General features: G+C 41.7%; 1 protein-coding gene across 5 annotated transcripts in view; it reads right to left on the bottom strand.

The window, feature by feature from the left end:
* EVI5 (ecotropic viral integration site 5) overlaps positions 1 to 23745 on the bottom strand; it is a 238470-nt gene that overhangs the window by 131585 nt on the left and 83140 nt on the right. For all 5 annotated transcript variants that reach the window (XM_040360028.1, XM_040360023.1, XM_040360025.1 and 2 more), the window contains 5 exons: positions 18195 to 18387; positions 17017 to 17241; positions 9688 to 9762; positions 5032 to 5157; positions 364 to 507 (listed from right to left, as the gene is read on the bottom strand). In XM_040360028.1, coding sequence (XP_040215962.1) covers positions 364 to 507; positions 5032 to 5157; positions 9688 to 9762; positions 17017 to 17241; positions 18195 to 18387 — 763 coding nt within the window. The remainder of the gene's footprint in view (positions 1 to 363; positions 508 to 5031; positions 5158 to 9687; positions 9763 to 17016; positions 17242 to 18194; positions 18388 to 23745) is intronic.

Here is a 23745-nt window from a genome sequence, read left to right as displayed (position 1 = left end):
ATCTGTAATTTTCTATGTATATGAAGTAGGCAAATCGTACCCACATTTCCTGATACTCCACATGCAGATTCACTCAACACAGCAAAAATGACAGGACACTATGTGTGTCCTTTGGTCACCTATACTGCAGCTTTAGCTCATTACCAGTATTAGCCAAATGCTTGGGGAGAGGAAATGAACACCCATCAACATTTGTCTGCTTCACACAATAGACTATTCCCGTTAATTGCCAGGCCAAAGTGCAAGAGTTGAATTAGGTCTTTTGAGTCGGCTTGTTTGTATACGAGTAACACACCAACCAAAGGAGCTTAAACACACAGCTAGGAGTCTTGAAGACTCATGGCGTAATATTTGCCATCTCACCTCAGACATAAAAATATCAAAAAGTCTTGTGGCAACGGGTAGTGGGAAACTTGTTAGAAAAATAGTCAGGAACCAGGATGACGCATACATAGAGGTATGAAAACTCTGGGCTTGAAAGTGCACATGAAGCTCTGGAAGCTGCTCCTAGAAGAACAAAAACATCAGAGGCTCATTAATACATTCACAATCAGGGAAATGGTGCAAGTGTTCCCACCCAGCCACAGATTTCTGCTTCTACTTAAAAAACAATGCAGTGTTCTTTTTGTATACATTATAATCATTGCGTGATAAATTTAGGTATTCAATTTTTATTGCCAGCAGTTAAAAAGTGAAAGTCTGGTACTCCAAGGTTTCTAAAAGCTGCATTACTTCTGTACTGTATTATGCAGACATGAAGGGCAAAATTACACACACAGCTGAATATTCATCCGAATGACTCACGATCTTCTCGTAATTTAAAATATAAATTTCTGTACTAAAGTTGTAGTGGTCAGAACTCTATTTTATGCTCGCAAGTTAAGACACATTGAGAATCCTCCTACAGTCACAGAATGGATCAATGCTGTGGGTAATATGCTCTGGATGGAGATGTTATTTATCAACACAGGGGGTGGACACAAAAAATAGAAAAATCTCTTGGGCCCATGGCATGGCTGGATGTAACCGGGCTTGCCCCAGCGGATCTGGTCATGGACAGGTTACTCGGCATGAATGCCAGATGAGAATGATTTCAATGATGGTTTAGGATGCATTGGTATTGTGGTATATTATGGTTATGGGACTAAATATCATCAAATGTATTGGAGAGTTTCCTTTTGAAACCTATTAGAGGTATGAAACTGTTCATTTTATTGTGTGTAGATGTTTACTATGCCGTTTACTTGGCTGATTATGACTTGGGCTGTATGCAATTTACAATAAAAGTGGCATTTTTTACAACTTGTCTTAAAGGAAAGACTCCTCCACCACTCGATTCTTACTTACCTTTTATGAAGTACCTTGTGTACTTCTGCCCCCAGCCTCGCCACAGCCCAGTGCGTTATGTCCTCTTCTCCCCCCGCTGCCTTCTGGGACCTGTGCGTGTCCCAGAAGACAGGGTCATTCAGGTAGCGCCGCGCAAATTGTGAATGCGCAGCAGTAAAACTGGCGGTGAAGCCTTAAGGTGCCACCGACGGTTTCCCTTTGGAGTTGGAATGACCTGATGTACGGATTGGCCTGGGGGGGGGGGACATTTCTAAACTTAACATTAGACTAACATTAATCAAAGACCATTATAGTTTCCTTTAGAATAGCTGCAGACTGCATGTTACAACAATTTGCTAACAGAACTTCTCATAGTGGGATTGGAACAACAGTCAAACTGCAGAGGTTTTTGGCAACTTAAAGTATGCATGTGCGTCATTTATTCACCCTTCATATGTTTTTGCAACCCCATTAGGGCCTCATGCACACTGGGCTCTTTGGCCATCTCTCCAGAAAAAAAAAGCTCGACGCTTGTAAACATGTGCAATGCATTTAGGCACGCCATCTCTCATTTCATTGGCCAAAATAATAATTCTGCCAAATTAAATGAACGCTCAATAGCTAAATTCTGCCAAAACGCCACTGCTCCTGGATGCTCTGGTGGTTTTAGTTCCCCTGCATCTAAACCCCTTTAAATACCTATGTGTGCATGAACACATAGGCCAACATGCAGGGGCATTAAAAAAAAGCCAGGTGCCCTTAGAAGTAGCGTTAAAAATGTCCAGTGTGCACGAGTCCTTAAACATGGATACTTTGTTTACTGGCTTGCGCATGCATGTTGGGCAAAGGTATGCAGGAGAAGACTCAGCACAGGCAGATTGTTTCAAAACCTTTGGTAAAGATGGAAAATGATGGATTGCAATTTACCACTTCCCTTTAACCTGCTAGAGAGGATACTCACAGCTGTCTAAATTGTTAATGTTTATATATTTCGAAATGGTGGTTTTAAAGATTGTTAGTAAATTATGTTTTTTTTTTTTTTTTTTTGTTTTTTTTTTTAAACAATTCATGCAGGGTGCATCCATGACAAAGTATTCACAGAGCATTATGGTTCTTCATAATATGACCTCTATTCGTTATAGAGGGGGTCTGAGTAATTCAAGAGTGTGTGCAAATTGATGTTTGAGTTATTGAGGTCTATTAAATGGGCCTTTAACACAGAAGTCAAGCTTTAATACCCAGTGAAAAAGGAGCCCTGAGCTCCACCTGCTGTCTGGAAATTAAACCACCAATCACCTGTATGCAATATTTTATCAATTTTTCAGGGTTTAAAATAGGAAACACTGATGTTAAATGATTTCTGACAAACATCCCAATGCCATACGCTGAAATCAACAAAGTCACTGTTAAAAAAAAAAAAAAACGAAACACAACACTACAAAAAAAAAAAAAAAAAAGGTGTAGTTTAGCAGTAAAATCAGAAAGAAAAAAAGAAAAAGAAAAAAAAACGACCAACCAACCACACATCTCTACATCTACAGACATCCACGATCTAAGACTATCCCATCTAACCCTGTAAAGAAGAAAGTCATATACATAGCTTTTTTGAAGCTGATCCGATCTCCAGTGGCAGAAGCTCTGCAGAGGACACAACCGACAATGGCTGTGAAACGAATAGGAAGGGATGCCACACACCCAGAGGATTACTATGGGACTTCCATCGTCAGCTGCCTCCCCTCCACAGCGAAGCCGCCGCTGACTGCTCAGCGTAGGAACAGGTGGTTTAAAAAAAAAAAAAAAGTACGTATACAGATTTCTTCTTTACAGGGCCAGATAGGTTGGTCTTCGATCATAGATGTCTGTAGATGTACCAATTTTAGTTTTAGGGTGAACTTCCATCTTTTAATGTCAATACTTTACTTCCTATTGCTGTCCTTTTTACCTCCTCAAAAGGTGCGCAGAGGACCATCAAAACGGGTTTTAAAGATTAGTCATTCTAAATTGTAGCCAATTAGTGAGAGCTGGTGCTTTCCAATTATTCAATAAACTCAATAGGCCAATATTCATAAAATATAAAAAACTCAGCATGATCATTTTGACCCTACCCAAGAATAAGTGTGTGTGATAAACTTACTTTATAAAAGGCTAAAAAATATATAAAAACACATTTTGGTATTAAAAACAGCTAGAAAATCTCAGAAAATACATTTTTAAATTAATGACTATAATCATAGGATATTTAGCCCCAAAATAATGTAGAAGGCATGCCAATAAATTATACTCGATTGACTACACAAATATAACTAAAAAACACAGCTGCCTGTAATAGGAATGACTTTATTTGCATCAGTTTTTTCTGAAAACTTCAAACCCAAACCACTCACTTCCTTATACATTACAAACTCTCGTACTTCCCATGCTATGTGTACCTGACAGCTTCATTAAAAGTAGTATTTTTTATTTATTTTTATTTCCTATCCATACTTACCTCGGTGAATACAGCATCAGAAAGATGCTGCAGCTGTCCGTCGTCTCTGCACAAAGAACCAAGCCACTGAACACTGCCGATGGCTCAGTTCTCACTCCTCCCCGAGCAGAGCGATGTTGACTGTCAGTCAGCATCGCTTCTGCTGCTCTTAGCGCTCATTGGAGCGCTGAGCAGTGGAGGGGTGGGGAGAGGCTGTCTCAGCGGTATGCCATCAATCAGGGTAGCTGGCGGATCCAGATTTCCAAAGTGCGCTGACTTGACTGATTTCAGAGACATCAGCGGAAAGCGGACTTCAAACCGCTCTCCGCTGAAAACGGGTCACAGGAGTGCAAAACGAATTGCACTCCTGTTTCCCATAGGAAAAGTCCAGCCTAAAAAGCTCAGGCTGGACTTCTCCTTTATCCCATGAAATCTTTTACCAGTGCTTCAAAGCCAGCAAGTCTGTCAAGGTGGGTAGAACAGCGAAAACCGCAAATACATTGATCCTCTGTCTGTCTTAACCCTTATTTGTAACTGACAAGAGTACTAAATCTCCTTCCAAGTATGGTTTATGCTGTGTAGGTGGTAATACACCACATTGTAACATTTAACATACATAAAAAGTGTTTTAAAAGCGGTTGCATGCTCCCAAACAAAACAAAAAAAAAAAAACAACACCTGTAAGGCAAAGACATAATGAGCTAGCATGCACCACATACTAGCTCATTATGAAATACTTACCTCAGAAAAAAGCGCCGGCATTGCCTCCTGGTCACCACTTGGGGAGCGGACATGCTACCTCCGCGTTTATGGGTTTACGGCACCAGCAATGCGAGTGGCCAAAGTCGCGATGACACTACTCCCGCTCAGGCGCACAGAAGTCCCCCTTCCAGGAAGGAGCTCCGATTTTCCATCAGCATCTGCCGGACCTTCAGAGTGCATGCACCACTGACATCAGTGGCTGCATGCAAGGTGAATATCTCTTTAACCGTACAGGTTTAGGAGATATTCATTTTATCTACAGGCAAGCCTTATTATAAGCTTACCTGTAGGTAAAACAAATGTGAAACCGCTTTAATGATTACTGGACTAAAAGGGACTTTATTAAGACAGACTTACAATTTAAATATGAAAAGTGCATACCCATTTAGGCAATTCAAGAGTCACTGTAATGAATAACAGATGGCACAAAGAATTGTACAGATGTACTCTCATTTATACAATACGACTTGACTTACCTGAATCATGCATTCAAACTGATACATACAGAGGCCTAACTCAGCCATGCTGGGTTTAAAAAGCTCCCTTAGTCGATAGTCTTGCATTAATTTTACAAACACACAAAAAGCTTCTTCCTCAGGCATCTGAAAGATGTAAATAGAACCAGTTAAATAGTAAAAGGTTATCCTAGAATAGAAAATAAAAATGCAAACCGATACAAAATGTAATTCTGTGCAACACAGTGTTTTCCTAGTAAACACTAAGGTTCTGCTCACACCAGCCATTGCATTACAACACGGTGTACAGTGCCAATGCACTGATCCCGAAACACACCGTTCACTTTTTTTTTTTTTCCTTAACAAATTTTATTGAAATGTCACACACTGCCATTTAATAAAGTTCAAACAACCAGCCTGTGGAGATTGCGCTGTGCTGGAAAAAGCAGTTCTTTTCAGTTCTTAAAGCAGAGATTCACCCAAATAACATCTATATCAGACCAACTTCTTTATACTTCCAACATATACCGTCCGCATTTTTTTTTTTTTACGCTGTACATACCGTATAATCTATATTTGCAATCTGGCTTCTGGGTACTTCTCCCCGCGGGAGTAGGCTTTTCTATGGTGAGGATGAATGTCCTCTGGGAGGTCGCCCAGATGATTGACGTCCTTTCAGAAAAAGTTCCCCCCCGGCGGATAAAGCCCCGCACCCCATATTGCGTAGGTGCGTCACGAGTCACGGCATTTCCAAAAGAAGCCGAACATGAAGAAGCTCTACACCGCTCCTAGTCGGTGCGCAGGCGCCGTATAGAGCCGGCTCGCAGCTCTGCATGTTCGGCTTCTTTCGGAAACGCTGCGACTCGCCTACACAATACGGGGGGCGGGGCCTTATCCGCCGGGGGAACTTTTTCTGAAAGGATGTCAACCATCTGGGTGAACTCCCAGAGGACATTCCTCCTCAGCATAGAAACGCCTACTCCCGCGGGGAGAAGTACCCGGAAGCCAGATTGCAAATATAGGTTATACTGTATGTACAGCATAAAAAAAAAAATGCGGGCTGTACATGTTAGAAGTATAAAGAAGTTGGTCTAATATAAATGTTATTTGGGTGAACCTCCGCTTTAAACACCCTCAGCACACTACCACAACACAGTGGCGTAAACTGCAAAATAAAGGGAAAAAAAAAAAAACACACAAAAAGCATGCCACAGCGGACGGGGTAAAAAGCGGACGCGTTTCACACCAAACTTTAGTGCTTATTCATGGTAAGCTATGAATAAGCACTAAAGTTTGGTGTCAAACACATTAGCTTTTTACCCCGGCTGCTGTGGCATTCTTTGTATGTTTTTTTGATTTTACAATAAAAGCAATTTATTTTTGGAGTGCGGCTGTCCAGAAAGTTTTTCCTTCATTTTACATCATTCCATGCATTGCCAGCACCCTTGGCTTTGGATCAGGTGAGGAGACTTTCTGTTTAGTATCTTAGAGCGGCGATTCCTCTTTTTCACAGTGACGTAAACTGGCCACATCAAAGACAAAGCAGTTTTTTCCTCGTCTAGCGGAGGGGGTAGGGAGGGACTGCACTTAAATAGCCACCCAATGCAGTCCCGCAGCACCTGGTGCAAGTCTACCCTAAACCATTATTAATGCAATGCCAACTAATCCAATTATACACATAAACATGGACAGAGGGAAAAAAAAACTGTTGAGTCACTCATTGTGCAGATTAAAGCGGAGTTCCACCCAAAAGTTGAACTTCTGCTTTTCGGAACCCCCCCTCCGGTGTCACATTTGACACCTTTCAGGGGGGAGGGGGTGCAGATAGGTATTTGGTATTTGCACCACTTCCGGGTATTGACTCCTGTGGGAGTCACGCCCTTTCCTGTCACCGTCCCCCAGAAGCCCCACCCCCCGGCTGTCTTCTGGGAAACAAAGTGTTCCCAGGAGAGAGCGGGGACCAGTGACGGCGCACCGTGCATGCGCAGTAGGCAACCAGGCAGTGAAGCTCGTCGTCCTCTGTCGACTTTGCGGGCATGCTGGACAGGTAAGTGTTATTTTTTTGTAAAGTCAGCAGCTGGGGTGAACAGTCCTCTGCTTTATTAACAATCTTAAACCTAAAAATGTGTTCAAAGGATAATTTCTCTTGTCTACAGAGAAAATGTACAACCCTTTTCTGTGCCTCTGAGGTTAACCCAAGTTGCAGGGGAAATTTAATAGCAGAAGGTTTAAAGGCTTATTCCCTGTCCAAAAATAATAATAATCACAAATTGGATAAAGAAAAAGTCGTATTATGGTTCTGTCCCTACAGCGGTGCAAAGAGAGAGAACAAGTGTAATAGAACAACTAAAACCGGAAATGCAACTGGTTCAGCAGAAATCAGACAAATTTCAATCCACGTACAGAAGTCGATCTACCGACCAATCAAATCGCATACAAGCAGCATGTCTCGTTTTCCTCCTCGATCTGCGCCACCATTTAAAGTCAGCAGCACTGATCAGTGTATTCTGACAGCAGAAGGAGACTGCCCCACCGCTAGAATACAAAAGACAGTGGGGAGAATTCCCCCACCCACATCGAATTTGTGGATGGGAGGATAAAGTCATCGCTCGTTGGAATAATAAAAAAAAAAAATATATATATATATGACTTATCTATGGAGAGGGGGAAAATAGAAGAGCATTCACAAGAGAGAAGAGGATAGAGCAGGGGTAGGCAACCTGAGGCCCTCCAACTGTTGCAGAACTACAAGTCCCATCATGCCTCTGGGAGTAATTGTAACTGCCAGCCTTGCAATGCCTCATGGGAAATGTAGTTCAACAGCTGGAGGGCCCCAGGTTGCCAGCAATGGAATGGAGTGATATAAAGCCCCATCATATCAAAGGCAGTGTTGTAACCTGTCAAACGCACTCTTCCATTGCTGAATCATAAAAAAATTGTAAACTTTTACAGTCATTGGTGGAAAATGTATGTGACCCTCTAGGATCGCAACATAAAAAGGGGGCAAGTTACGCACAACAATAATAGAGTCAGATGCCAGAATAAAAATAAAAATAAAAGCTTTCCATTTATCCTACACAGCCCTTACCTCAGTGTCTGATTGTTGTATAAAAAAAAAACTCTATTACTTCCTGGATGGACCCAAGGACGTGACACAGGAAGGAGCAATCATCATCACCCATTCTACTCCAGCAGATCACTACAACCCACCTCTGCAGGTGCACGTTTTTAAAACACAATCAGTGATTACTGTTCTCTCTAAATACACAGGCATCTTTTTTTCTACCTTAACTTTTATTTTGCATAGATCGTTCATTTGGCAGAGTGTGCAGGAGCTGAGCCGAGCAATCAAATAACAGCCTATATGAACTGAACTGTATTGAAAACAGGAGAAGTGTGTACTGGGTCCTGTACAGCTAGCTCACTATACACTATACAATCTGACTGCATAATCCCCTTTAGCTCTACCATCGACTATGTAGTACAAGGGTCTGCCTGATTGGATACAGAGTGATTGGATAGGTAGATGGGTCCTCCCACTATATAGTTTTGGCAAATCTAAAAGGAAATTATACAGAGATTGCACAATCAAAATGCATAGTGTATGGCCAGCTTTATACAAGTACATAGGAGGGAGTGAATGGAGACACTCGGCTGTCAAGACCCATTCACATCTGTGTGGCAGAAACTCACATTCCTGCATGCGTGTTTCTTATTTGGCGTTTGAGCATTTTTGCTAGGGGTGCACAGATACCCTTTTTTTCTAATCAGAGAGTAGGAGCCCCGATACTTTCAGGTCAAGTACGGGCCAACAAGTACCGATACTTTGTGATGCAATTTGAGCCCATACAAAATTAATGGGCTCAAATTGCACTGCAAATAAACGCATGCAATTTGAACAGGATGTCAGGGCCTTGTAGTTCATGCAGATACATGGAGACACGGCCGTGCCATTTTCAAATAGTGACAGCTAGTTCAGGGAACTTCTCCCCGTATTGCTGCTTCAGGGAGGGGGGCGGGCAGCAACTGCAGAGCTGGGAACATGTTACACCCTAAAATCAGATGGAACATGCAACATGTTCCCAAAGGTGAACTTATCCTTTAAGGATGACAACAACAATGCCTGTTGGTGAACACTGGTTTGTTTCATAGTGATGCACACTGTCAGTGTATCGGCTTAGCTGTACAGCCAAGTCGATACTCGCTGCACTACCACTGTGCCTTTGTAGTTCATTGAGATCTACAAGCTAACAGGATACACTGACCGTGTGCAGGAGACATGCATGGCATCAGCAATCTGCTAAACACTGGTGCAATTCTTTTCAGGCTCCTGCAGCAAAGAAAAAAACAAAAAAAAATGCAAAAAAAATCATTTATCATTTAAAAAAAGTGAATGTACCCTTTAAAGTAGACGTAAACCCTTCTACAGACAAGGAAGCTGCCATTTTAGCCTCGGTTTCATCTGTAATTGCTATAGTGACGCACATGTGATCAGTTAGGACAAATTTAAAATTAAATATAGAAATACAACAGCAAGTGGCCAATGTAAATATCAGTATCCTAAGCTTTGAAAGGTGGACTGTCAGTTTATGGCTAAAGAAAACCATTAGTAGGGTAATGAATTACGATATACATATCTTTGCGTTCTTTTTGCACATAAGAAGCCATGAATCTTACCTGCATAAGTAGAAGTCCCACAATAAAAGCACTTCCTTGGCAGTAGCCCACTTCACGATCCACTAAGGAATATGCCTTAATACAAAAAAAAAAAAAAAAATACAAAAAAATCTTGCATTAAACTATTTTTCCATGTGGATAAAACAAGGAAATAATTACAAACAGCTCAGAAGAAACCACCATGAAACTGCCCATATCAGGGTATACAAGTTTTTAGATTATCTTGCAAAAGTCAACACCATATGTACAACCAATCTGTACACAATAGAGGCCCTTAGAGATTCTGGCTTGTGCAAATCACCGCAGCCGCCATTGCTCAACTCTCATTTTGAGATGCTAGCTTCCCACCAGTCATGATTAAGCTCCGACAAATGCTTTCTAAAGTTGCTGATCCAGAATAAGTATAAAAATAAGGGAATCTGAACTTTTCTTTAGATCATTTATAGCTTGCTCAAGTTGGACAAAGCCAGTCAAATAGCAATTTCTTCAGGAGTTTTGCCATGGCAGGCCCTGTACACCCCCTTACTGACCATCACTCGACTCTTCAAAAATGAATGCGTTTTATGCTGTGCTTGACCTCTTTTGTACACGGAGGTGCACCTGAATAGGTGAGGCCACATCCGAACATCACTGTGGTGTTATGAAGTGATACACTAGGAGACGGGTGGTGTAGGACACGAATGAAGTTCTCAAACATGCACAATTCAGACTTTTCATTCATCGCTTTGAGAATGTTCATGTGTTTTTGCACAAGTCATATGTAATATTTTGGGATTTGAACACATTTTATGCATACATGTGATAAAATCTTTTTAGGGGTGCTATTGTTATCACTTATTTATCTTGTTGGTAAAACCAATTGTGTTTAAGTAAAATTAGATTTTTTTTTTGGAGTACATGAGTTAGAGAAGTGCTGCATATTTAGATTTTATTTAACTTTAGACAGTGTGAAGGGGGGCTAGAACCCATCTTCCCGTCTTATTGCCATCTGTGTGCCCGTTGGGCATGTAAACCTCCATTTGTCTTGGTCCATGAACAGAATCCAAAAATTAAAAATGTTGTCTGTCACTGGTATAGTGTGTAAAAGAGAAAACTTTTGAATGGGGATTCTTGTTTTGGTGGCAACTGTCTAAAAAGGGATATACTTTAATATGGGAAGACTTTTTCTTATATCCTGCTGTGTCTCTTGGAAAGAAAGCGAATAGAAATGGAATGTACTTCTTGAATCCAAAGTTAAAACGGTTTGGCTACACACTTAATGTTCACTGTAGTATTGGTCCTTGCAGCTGCTTGTACTTTCCTGCCTTCATCATCCTCACAATGAAGGCAAAGAGACAAGGCCCTATGTAAGCTGCAAGTATAGCAGGACGGATGGCTCTTTTCATGTTTCCCCTGATGAATGGAGAGGTCGTGGAATGAAAGCAACTATGTGAACGTCATAGGCAGGTTAGGGGAGTGTGAAAAAGTAATACAAGGTATAACATAAAAAACGTTTGTCACACAACAAAAGTATTTCACAAGAAAGGACAATAAAATACATAAGAGCGTAGCGTGATGATAAAATAACAAAACAAGCACCCAATTCATAAGGTGGGCTGGAGCACCAAGCTGGCCAGGGTGGAATGGCCCAACAGGCTTCAAGGTGTTCACAGCTGAACCCGAACCAACACGTTTCGGAAAATGTTTTCTATATTTCTTCTTCAGGGGAGAAGAAAGGGGTGCACAAAATCTATAGATACAATAAACAGTCAATACAATAATCAATAGGTAAGTTTAACACATGGACCAGAATATGGCCGATCAAAATGCACACTTACAAGTAATCATCATGTACAATGATAAAATGATGATTAAGTGTGCATCTTTCTATATCCTTTGCGATCTTTGATCCTCTTTTCCTCTTCTGGTTTGAATTTATTATAAGATTGGTCCTTAAAGGGGTTGTAAAAGGTTAAAAAAAAAAAAACTTCCCTAAATAGCTTAATTTACCTTAGTGCGGTCCTCCTTCACTTACCTCAGCTTTCGATTTTGCTTTTAAAATGTCCTTCTTTCTTCTGAGAAATCCTCACTTCCTGTTCTTCTGTCTGTATCTACACACCGTAATGCAAGGCTTTCTCCCTGGTGTGGAGAAAGCCTGTGGAGGGGGCAAGCAGGAGTGTCAGGACGCCCACTAACACACAGCTCCTTTCTCTATCTGCAAAGTAGAGAGCGTCCTGACTCTCCTGCTCGCCCCCTCTAGAGGCCTTCTCCACACCACAGTAATGCAAGGTTTTCTCCCTGGTGTGGCTTAGCTGGGTGACGTCATCACACTACACGGAGACACGTGACAACGGTGTTTGAAGCAGACAGAGGAGGACTCGCTATCCTCTCCTATTACACTATATCCCATATGTGCTGCATTATACTCAACTGTAAGTGCACATCTGTTTTTCAATAAACCCCCCTGTTATACAGTAACGCACTATGTGGTATCCTATTACTTTTCATTGCATGGGTGGTTATATCGCCAATTGATTGCTGGAGCACATTTGAGCCGGAACCAGTCCCTTGGATTTCTCCAGTCCCTGAAACAGTCTTTTTGGGAAGACTAGTTATAAACATCCCTGGGCCTCATAAGACCGCTGCAAATCCGGTCTTTTCTTTTGGTAAGGAGATTACATTCTCACTTATCCGGTGTCCCTTTTGGTGGAGGATTTCCTACTTCAGTCACATATGACATTTCACCTATGAAGAATCACTCATGAACTGTTTTACACATTTGGATGATTTTTTTATTCATGTTTTACTCTACAATCTTTCAAGTTTTTTTGTTGTCACATAGTATTTCACCTCATTTGTTTGTAATTGACATTTTTTTGGTGGTCATCAATATTATAGCGCTGTACTATCTTGTGTTTTTCTCCCTGGAGTTACAGACAGAAGAACAGGAAGTGAGGATTTCTCAGAAGAAATAAGGACATTTAAAAGCAAAATGGAAGGATGAGGTAAGTGAAGGAGGACTGCACTAAGGTAAAGGAAGCTAATTAGGGAATCTTTTTTTTTCCTTTACAACCCCTTTAAGACCACATGGTAGTTCAATAAGAAGGTTCCAAGTCTGTTATGAACTTGATCCCGTCGACTTAATGATGCAAAGAGGATCCTCGAATATACAGCTTTTTCTTTTTGGCTACATGACCGAACCCCCAAGAATTTGAATATGTTTGCTTCTTGCTTTATCTATTTCTTTACAAAGTCAAATATTGTTTGTTGTATTTTTTTTAATCTATATAAATATTGAATAAGTGTGCATTTTGATCCTGCCATATTCTGGTCCATCTGTTAACCTTACCTATTGAATATTGTATTGACAGTTTCTTTATTGTATCTACAGATTTTGTGCAACCTTTTCTTCTCCCCTGAAGGAATATACAAAATATTTTACGAAACGCGCTTGGTTCAGGCTCAGCTGTGAACATCTTGAAGCCTGTTGGGTCATTATTCCATCCTGGCCGGCTCGGTGCGTCAACCCACCTCACGAATTGGGTGCTTGTTTTGTTATCACACTATGCTTTTATGTGTTTTATTGTCCCCTCTTGGGAAATGGTTTATTTGTCACATAATATAAAAGTATTTTAGACCTTTTATTACTTTGTCACACTCCCCTAACCTGCCTATAAAGCCAACGCTGGGTTAATTTCTTTCTTCATTGCATTTGGGATGTTGACAGGTGTCTTGGGGTGTCTACAGGGGTTCATTAGCTCCTCCCCCTTCACAATGAAAGCAACTACAGCCCTGGCCAAAAGTCTTGAGAATGACAAATACATTTTCACAAAGTCTGCTGCTTCAGTGCTTTTAGAGCTTTTATTCAGATGTTACTATGGTATACTGAAGTAGAATTACAAGCATTTTATATGTACCAAAAACCTTTGACAATTACATCAAGTTTATGCAAAGAAACAATATTTGCAGTATTGACCCTTCTTTTTCAAGACCTCCACAGTTTGCCCTGGCATGCTGTCAATCACCTTCAGTGGAGTTCCATGGTCATGGACCAATGATGGAACTGCCAGGGTCGCAGCAGTCGCATTTGCGACTGGGCCATGGCATTCCGCTGTCGGAGGCCCCAGCAGGGTTGCTAGTCCAACGACTCTGAGCCACGAGCATATCTCTCATACAGCTCAGAGCCAACAGTTCTCCCTGCTCCCCCCTCCCTCTCTGGTACAGGATGACACAGCCAATCTGCTCCTTCTCCCCCTTCTGTGTGTGCTTTTGCAGGAAGTCAAGTGTGAAGGCAACGAGCTTACGCCTCCGTGGTACACACAGAAGAGGGGAGGGGAAGAAGGAGCAGATTGGCTGTGTCATACCGTGTGAGAGGGGGAGGAGGGAGCAGGGAGCAGGGAGAACTGTTGGGTCTGAGCTGAACGAGAGACGCTCTCCGCTCAGAGCCGTGCAAAAGAGGCAGGCAGCATTTATGAGCAATGGTCTGTGGTACCAATAGGCGGCACTGATGGGCATTTATGGACACTCAAAGTCGCCACTGATGGGCACTCATAGGCGCACAGGAGAGGCGGAATTGATGAGCACTGATAGGCGGCACTGAAATGCAGCACCGATAGGCGGTACTGAGAGGCAGCAGCACCGATTATCAATGTAAACAATTTACTGACATGCTTGGCAGTCAACGCCTCTCCTTTCCTTACACAGACACAGCATGGGAGGAAAGGGCTGCCAATACCAAAGTCCATTTACATGTGATCAGCTAATCACATGGTAAAGAGTCGCTGTGATTGCACGTCCCAGGGGGCATATGGGAGGCAGAGTTCTGGGAGGATATCCATGGACACCCTTCCAAAATTGGAAGCCCCGGGTTTGGATGGAAGGGGGGTGTCAGGAAGGGCCCCCCCTCCATCATGGTTTCTTGCACCGTGGCCCTAAAGGTTCTAGTCACGCCCCTGCCATTGAGCCAAAAACTTTGTTTCCCAAGCCAACTAGTTATCACTTTTGCCTTATGACAAGGTGCTCCATCATGCTGGAAAAGGCATTGGTCATCAAACTGTCCTTGAATGGTTGGGAGAAGTTGTTCTCTGAGGATGCTTTTGTACCATTCTTTATCCATGGCTGTATTAGGCAAAATTGAGAGTGAGCCCACTCCCCCCTGGCTTTGAAGCAGCCCCACACATGAATGGTTTTAGGGTGCTGTACTGTAGGCAAGACATAACATTGATGGCAGCGCTCATCTTTTCTTCTCTGGGCAAGGTTATTTTTTTTACGGATGCCCCAAACAATCCGAGAGGTAATTCATCAGAGAAAACAACTTTACCCCAGTCCTCAGTAATCCAATACCTGTACCTTTTGCAGAATATAAGTCTGTCCCTGATGTTTTTCTTGGAGAGAAGTGTTTTTTTTGCTGCCTTTCTCAACATCAGGCCATCTTCCAAAAGTTTTTCCCTCACTGTGCTTGCGGATGTAATGCCATTCCTGACCAAGCCCTGCACTGGTGGTGCCCGGATCCTGTAGCTGAATCAACTGTAGGAGACGGTCCTGGCACTTGGTCTTTCTTGGGCTCCCTGAAGCCTTCTTCACAACAATTAAACCTCTCTCCTTGAAGTCCTTGTTGAATGTTGATCCAATAAATGGTTGATTCAGGTGCAATCTCAGTAGCAGCACTATCCTTGCCTGTGAATCCTTTTTTGTGCAAAGCAATGATTGCACGTATTCTCACAGGTAACCAAGGTTAACAGAGGAAAAACAATGATTCCAAGAACCACCCTCACTTTAAGGCTTCCAGTCTGTCATTCTAACTCAATCAGCATTATGAGCGATTTTCAGTCTTGCCCTTGTCAACACGGACACCTGTGTTAATGAGAGAATCACTGACTTGTCAGCTGATCCTTTGGGGCAGGGCTAAAAACGCAGTGGACATTTTTTTGGGGGAACACATTCATTTTCATGGCAAAAAGGGACTTTGTAATTAATTACAACTCATCTGTTCACTCTTCATAACATTTTGGAGTATATGCAAAGTGTCATCATAAAAACAGAGGCCGCAGGAGTTGTGAAAATTAATATTTGTATAATTCTTAAAACTTTTGGCCAGGGCTGTACAAGTATCTGTTACGGCCAGGAAAAAAGTGAACCTGTTGCTGAAAAACCTAGGCTGCATTTAAAAAATGAAACAAAAAAAAAAACAAAAAAAAAAAAACACATGTACAAGCGTTTTTATTTTCATTAAGGATCGAACACTGCTGCATTGCTTTCAATGGAGTCACACAGGTGTGTAAACATGCACTGCATTCAGATCCATAACACAGAATCTAAGTGTGTGTGTCCAAGAACATGCACTTTATATGTATAAAACGCATGTATACGCGTTTGTAAGCATGTAAATTAAGTCTATGTCCCCTTTCACACTAGCAGACCGATCGGGTCTGTGCGTCAGTTTTTCAGGTGGACCAGATCAGACCATCCATTGCCTTCGGCAAGCAGACGTGTCCGTTTACACCCATCAACATCCGATCCTATCCGCTAAAAAACAGGCAGACAATCAGTTTGGCGGATCAGATGACAGGCGGATGTTAAAAAAATAAAAAAAAAACAACAGGTAGTCTGTGTACATCCAGCTGCCCATAGAGGAAAGCAGGCTGTGTCCGTGTCTGCTCTGCATCAGAGGAGTGGGCACAGACCAGTCACCTGCCTGCTCTGTGGGATCAGCAGAGAAATTCCCCGCCGAACAGGCAGATCTGTTGCTAGAGTCTGACAGTGTGAAACGAGTCTGGGGGGGGGGGGGGGGTTTTGGGGTGGGGGTAAAAGTATCATAAAAACAAAATTAGGTATGCATACGCCTCTTTACACACATTTAAATGCATCTATGCACAAGTATTTTATTGATCATTACAAAGGAACTTCTCCGTGCAATAACCATAAAAGTTTTACGTCCACGTAAATGAAGCCCAATGGCAACGGAAAACCTTCAGAGAATATAAAACTGGCCTTATTAAAAACACATAGTCCAGTTTTAGAAATCATATACCAATATCTGATGCAGCTAGACTACAGAACTCTATACTTATCTCTTCAAAGAAAGAAAATTCCAATAGCTCAATTTGTGAATTTTGGAGGAATCCCGTAACAGTCATCTTTACAAGGCCCAGTTCTGACCTCTGCATCACAGGTCTCAATAGAATCAGACAGGCAGTTCAGTAAACCTGTCCTGATTGCTACTGGCCTAAGAAAATATTACATAATGTATATAGAGATTACCAGCTTCCAACATAACAATCACCTTTCCTGCACTAAAACCTATTTGCAGCTTTTTTTCCCCCCAAGTTAAATATTCCAACTAATACCAACCTTCATGACATTGAAGAGAACTTCTTGCCCCAAGCTGTCCTTCTCTTTGAAGAAATCATGCTCTGGATACGTCCTTGCAATGTCCCTTCGGATGAGCTTTTCACACGGTGAGGTCATTTTCAAGAGCTCGGAATACTGCTCTTTGATTGGCATATTTTGAGCATTGCATAATAATTGCCATACAATGGCACGAAAGTGATGTGGTATTCCTTTTCTGACCAGTTCCTAAAACAAAGACACTGCTTACTACCAAGTACCATTGCAACATGACAAATTATCAATAAAACAATCAGAGCATGTAAAAGAAAAAGAAAAACACAATATCACTTCAGAATCACTACCATAAAAAGGAGCCGAGGGTGAGATGGAGAGGTGCCGATATCATTGAAAAGCTAAACGTGAATGTTTTTCCCCCCCTCTTACAAGTTTTTAAAAATGTTTTATAAAACAAAAATCACTATACATTCATTTTAAAAGAAGCTGAAAGAATTCCTGGTGTGATACACTTTTGACCAAAAAATAAATATATACACACACACATACATAATAAGTGTGTGTGAGTATATATATATATATATATATATATATATATATATATATATATATATATATATATATATATATATATATATATATATATATATATATATATATATATTTATTTATACATTTTTTTCACACACCACACATTCATCTATGGGCGGCCTAGTTATCTGTGCTGACGGCACGCTTACTGCACACTCCCAGCACAGTGACCAAGCTGTCAGACAGCTCCCTGTCTCTAGCAGAAATTGGGAGTCAGAGGGACTGTCTTCCGATCATGTGACCACTGTGACAGCCAACAAAATTGGTCACATGACGGGACAGTGCTTCCCATCTTGAGTGTAAAGGACCATGTTAAAAAAAAACAGGGGCTGGGCAGAAAGGGGTTAATCACAGCTCACACTGTACTACTGGACCACAGTTACTAGGACATATAAAAGCTGTCTAAAGTGGAACTTCTACATTTTTGGAAATGTAGTTCGTTATTAAAGAAAATTATGCAAATTATGACCCAACTTTATCTTCTAGTTTGAAAGAGAAGCCCATTAACTTACCTTAAAGTGACAAAAAAAAAAAAACACAGCAAGAAAAATAAAAATAAATCAAATATTAATGACCATAGGAATCAGCCCTACCTTGATCGGTTTCTCTTTCTTCCTGTACACCTCTTCCCACTCATTGACAATACGTCCCCAGAGCAACCAGGAATCCTCCTCCTGATGGTGGCTGAGATTACTGGATGCCGAGGAGCTGGACACCAAGGAAGACCCGCTATTTCTTCTTGATCCATTGACAGATCGCAGTGATTTACTGTCAATCTCTAGCAGCCTGCAAACAAAAATCACAACTTTATATGTGCCCATGTGTAGATCAAGGTTTTACAGTGAATAAAGCAACATTTTGGCCTATTTACATCCAACACAGTGGAATGCAGTTAATGCATTTTGGACTGCACTCTAACTGCACAGACAGTCCAAAATCAAGGTAATCCTATGGGAATAGTTATTATTGCAGTGCAGTTAAAGTATAACATGCTGCATTTTTTTGCACCACAAAAAGGCGCTCACAAAAACACACAGCACAGAGAAAAATGAGGAAGTGACTTCACAGAACAAATGCAGATTAAAAAATGCATGCCAACACACACCTATAAATGCACATCAAATGCATGCATACGTGCAAGGAAAAAACGAGCAATAGATGTGCAGTTTCTAGTGCGAATGGGCCCTTAAAAAAGGACAAAAAACTAATTATTCTAAAAAAAATGTAATGGCCTTACAACCGTTCAACTGAGTTTGTGTTCAGCTCATGTGAGGAGGAGACCGGAGACCAGGGAGAGACGAATGCTACAAACCCCATTTGATTCACGGGAAAACAGCAACCGGCATTTTACACTGAACAACCTGTCCCATCGCCATTTCTACAGCGATCTCCCCGCTAGTAGTGTCTGCGAGTACATTACAGATCTGGTTGAATAAGTCAAATTCTAGTCATGTCCATTTGTACCTTAAAGGCAAACTTATTATTGGCTCTCCACCAGTACCACCCTGGCAGAACTGGCCTAAACTCAGTCTTCCACCAGGCAGTGACAACACCAAGCCTAAATTAAAGCTTCCTGACAAATGCATCCTAAATCTTGCGAGAATGCACAACTGCACTGTTGTCAAGCACATTCTAATGCCCTGTACACACTATAGGAATTTCCTATGGGCTAAAATCTGATGGAATTTTCTGTCAGAATTCCGTTCAAGCTGTCTTCCATCAGTGTTGCATACACACTGTCAGACTAAATTCTGACCGTCCAAAACACGGTGACGTAAAACACTACAATGAGCCACGAAAAATTAAGTTCAATGCTTCAGAGTATGCGTCGTCTTGATTCTGAGCATGCGTGTTTTTTTCTCTGTCGGAGTTCCACACAGACGATCATAATTTCCCAAACATGTTCCATTTCCAAACTCCGACGGAAAAAAATCCTATAGATAGGAATTTGATGAAAAACGTCCAGACTTTTAATCAGAAATTCCTCTTGTGTGTACAAGGCATACATGACCTTTTCTCCATATATACTGCCGTTTTACATAAGTCCCCCACAATCCAGCTACTAAAAGCAATGCTCAGGATCAGTGATGGGCATTTGGGTGGATACCCCTGTACATGTTCAGCTAGTAGATACAACAGAATTACTTACTAGCTTGATTATAGAAAAACAGACCAACAAGTAAAACATCTGAAATCATGATTGTTACTGAGAAGATTACACAGGGCTTATAAAGAGAGTGATGACTGACAATTGGAAAATAGCCTAATGTCCAAGAACACCAATGTACCCAGCTGTACCAGCAAACAGTTTAAAGTCTAAGTTTACCCATTATGGGCCAGATTCTTGTAGGTGCGCGCATCTTTGTGCGGGTGTAACGTAACCTATTTACGTTACGCCTCCGCAACTTAAACGGGCAAGTGCTGTATTCTCAAAGCACTTGCTCCGTAAGTTGCGGCAGCGTAGCGTAAATAGGCCGGCGTAAGCCCACCTAATTCAAATTTGGAACAGGGGGGCGCGATTTAAATGTTCTGTGACCCGACGTGATTGACGTTTTTCACGGACGGCGCATGCGCCGTCCGTGGAAATCTCCCAGTGTGCATTGCTCCTAATACGCCGCAAGGACGTATTGGTTTTGACGTGAACGTAAATTACGTCCAGCCCCTTTCACGGACAGGTTACGCAAACGACGTAAAATTTTCAAGTTTTGTCGCGGGAACGATGGCCATACTTAACATTGGTACGCCGCACTTACGCCACCATATAGCAGGGGTAACTTTACGCCGGGAAAAGCCTAACGTAAACGACGTAACTGTACTGCGTCGGCCGGGCGTACGTTCGTGAATTCGCGTATCTAGCTGATTTACATATTTTGACGCGTAAATCACCGTACACGCCCCTAGCGGCCAGCGTAAATATGCAGTTACGATCCGACGACGTAAGAGACTTACGCCTGTCGGATCTAAGGGAAATCTATGCGTAACTGATTCTAAGAATCAGGCGCATAGATACGACCGGCCAGACTCAGAGATACAACGGCGTATCTCCTCTGAGAATCTGGCCCTATATACATTCAGTGTGCCTTTCGCTTCTGTCTCCTAGTTTAGTAGACGTCTTCTCCCTCCGATGCCCCCCACTTTCATAATCTTCCAGTGTGGCGGGGACCAACACTGCACGCCCATTCTGCCACGCTCCACCGTTGACAGCATCTGGTACTACAGCCTCTATGAATTTAATATGACCTATGAATATATTAGGGGGGGGGCCTTTCAATCATCTGCCCATCCTACATTGCGTTTCATTCAGAGCAGCTGTAGTAACAACTTACTTTAATGGAGGAGCTGGGCACTCTAAATAAGTTTCAGTGACCGCTACTGCGTTCTAATAACCTCTGCCGCACTGGAAGATTGAAAGGGCAGGGGTGGTTTAGGAGTGGCGTATGCTACTCCACCTCCCCAAAGATACTGCTTGCAAGACCATTTTGTTTTTTTTTTGTTTTTTTTTATGTCCTGCTAGCTCATCGCCCCACTCTGTGAAAGCACTCTGGCTTTCACACTGACTGCAGGGGAGGTGTTTTTTAGGAGCTTTACAGGTGCCATTTTTAGCCCAAGAACCTGAAAAACACCTCAGTGTGAAAGGGGTCTAAGATACTGCAGCTCGACTTAAGAAACCCACCCACTGTAGTAATAGTTTAAAAAAAAAAAAAAAAAAAACACACACACACACACACACACACACACACACACACACACACACACACGTGATCGCTTCAGTGTGAATTTTTTTTTTCAGGATTTTGGCATAAGTGCACAAAATTACCAAAGCAAAATAGTTTTACCCCATGAATTCAGTCAACATTAAGGCCTCATGCACACTGGACTTTATAAAAAAAACGCCAGTAGCTTTGCGGTGAGTTTTTCAACATTTTTGAAAAAGCGTTTTAGCGTATCAGTGTTCTTTAAATATCAAAAAAAATATCAAAACAGGGGGTCAGGTCAATAAAACAAGTTTTCTCTCATCAAAAACTTTTGCTCATCTAAATCAAATTTGTGTTCCTAAATATCAAACAAATCAATTTTTCCCTCACATAATCTTACAACTAATCAGAATCTTGAACACATTCATCAAGTAGTCCATGACCTCTCCGGTTTAAAAAGAGGATCTAAATTCGAAAAAAAATAAAAAAAACACACGCACAATTAAAAGCAAGATCAGTTTTCTTCATACTGGTATTGCCAATGTTCTTGTCCCACAATACACAGTAGATGAAATACGCATACATTTAGGCTACTGAAGTGAAATTAGAGAAGCAGAAACCCCTTCCACTTTACCTGAAAAGATTGAGCGCTGACATAAGGTGACAATTCTCCACTTCCAATATAAAATGAAAAGCTATTGCCACCAACACTTGGAGCTCCGATTGTATGTGCAATCATACAACCTTGACAGACAGCAGGCAGGTTGATTGGATTGAAGCATTTTGGAGGAGGTAATGTTTTGTTGACAAATCCCAGGAGTCGCATAGGAAAAGCAAATAACCTTTGCACTTCAGCTGCAAACACTGAATGACTCGCAGGACATCCACCCAGTCCATACACAGATACACACATACGATAAATTAATGTCAGGCTAAATATTAATCAATCACTTCAGCCCGGACAATTTTGTTGCTAAGTGACCGGGCCACTTTTTGCGATTTGGCACTGCGTCGCTTTAACTGACAATTGGGCGCTCGGGCGACGTGGTTTCCAAACAAAATTGACTTTTCCCACAAATAGAGCTTTCTTTTGGTGGTATTTGATCATCTCTGCGTTTATTTTTCGCGCTATAAACAAAAATAGAGCGACCGTTTTGAAAAAAATAAATGCAATATTTTGTACTTTTTGCTATAATAAATATCCCCCAAAAATATATATAAAAAAAAGTTGTTTCCTCAGTTTAGACAGATATGTAGTCTTCTACATATAGGGTTATAGCGTCTACAAAATAGGGGGTTGTTTTATGGCATTTTTATTAATATTTTTTTTTTTTTTTTTTTTTACTAGTAATGGCGGCGATCAGCGATTTTATCGCGACTGCGACATTATGGCGGACACATCGGACACTTTTGAGACCATTGTCATTTTTACAGCGATCAGTGCTATAAAAATGACACTGGCAGTGAATGAGTTAACCTGTAGGGGGCGCTGAAGGGGTTAAGTGTTCCCTAGGAAGCGATTCTTACTGCAGGGGGCGTGGCTACACGTGACACGTCACTGATTGTGTTCCCTTTCATCTGGAACAACAATCAGTGAAAGTGTCACTCGGCAGAACGGGGAGATGTCTGTGACCCGATTGCGGGCGCAGTCACGGAGCTCGCAGCAGGGTTGCGAGCGCGACGCGGGCACATCTATAAGATTCTACAGGGAATGTTTTAAACCTAAGCAATTCGTATCAACCAGGTAGTCCCTTGCACCAAGTAGTTGATGGTAGATCTAAAGGAGACAGTGCAATCAGATTTTATAGTATATGGTCAGCCTAAAGCTTTACAATCTGACTGTACAAATCTCTTTTGGATAAACAATCCATTCAAATAGAAGCACATTTAGCAGGCCCTTACACTATATAGAAGAAGGTAGATCCAAAAGGAGGCTCTACAATCAGATTGTATTGTGTATGGTGGGTCAAATCCAGAAAAACCAACTTGGCAATATTAAATGTTCAATAGTAAGGCTCTGAACAATGCCACATCCACCTGCCGTCTGTCTATGGGCAATTTAATGAATATATTTTTTGCTTTAAAAGCAGGGGTTTCCAAAACCTTTCCAAACAAGGGGCCAGTTTACTGTCCTTCAAAGTTTGTGGGACCAGACTGTAGCCAGCAGGAGTGGATAATGCCAAATCTTTAGTTGGAGGATGCCCATTGTTGGTTGAGTGGCCAGAATTGTGCCCTTATTGTTGAGGTCAGCAGGAGGAATGTTGCCCCAAGGGCCGGATTAAAGCAAACCAATGGCTGCAGTTTAGAGACAACCACATTAAAGTATAAACTAAAAAGGTAGTATTGCCCCCTCCCCCCCCCCCAATTTTGGAAAGAGAGGAGATGAATAGCACACCTGCAAGCTGTTATCGCTGCCTGTGTATCCATTAGGAAGATAAAACATCTCTCC

The sequence above is a fragment of the Rana temporaria genome, chromosome 7, assembly GCF_905171775.1.
Source record: "Rana temporaria chromosome 7, aRanTem1.1, whole genome shotgun sequence".
NCBI classification, from domain to species: Eukaryota; Metazoa; Chordata; class Amphibia; order Anura; family Ranidae; genus Rana; species Rana temporaria.
This window is presented reverse-complemented; position numbering and strand designations above follow the sequence as displayed.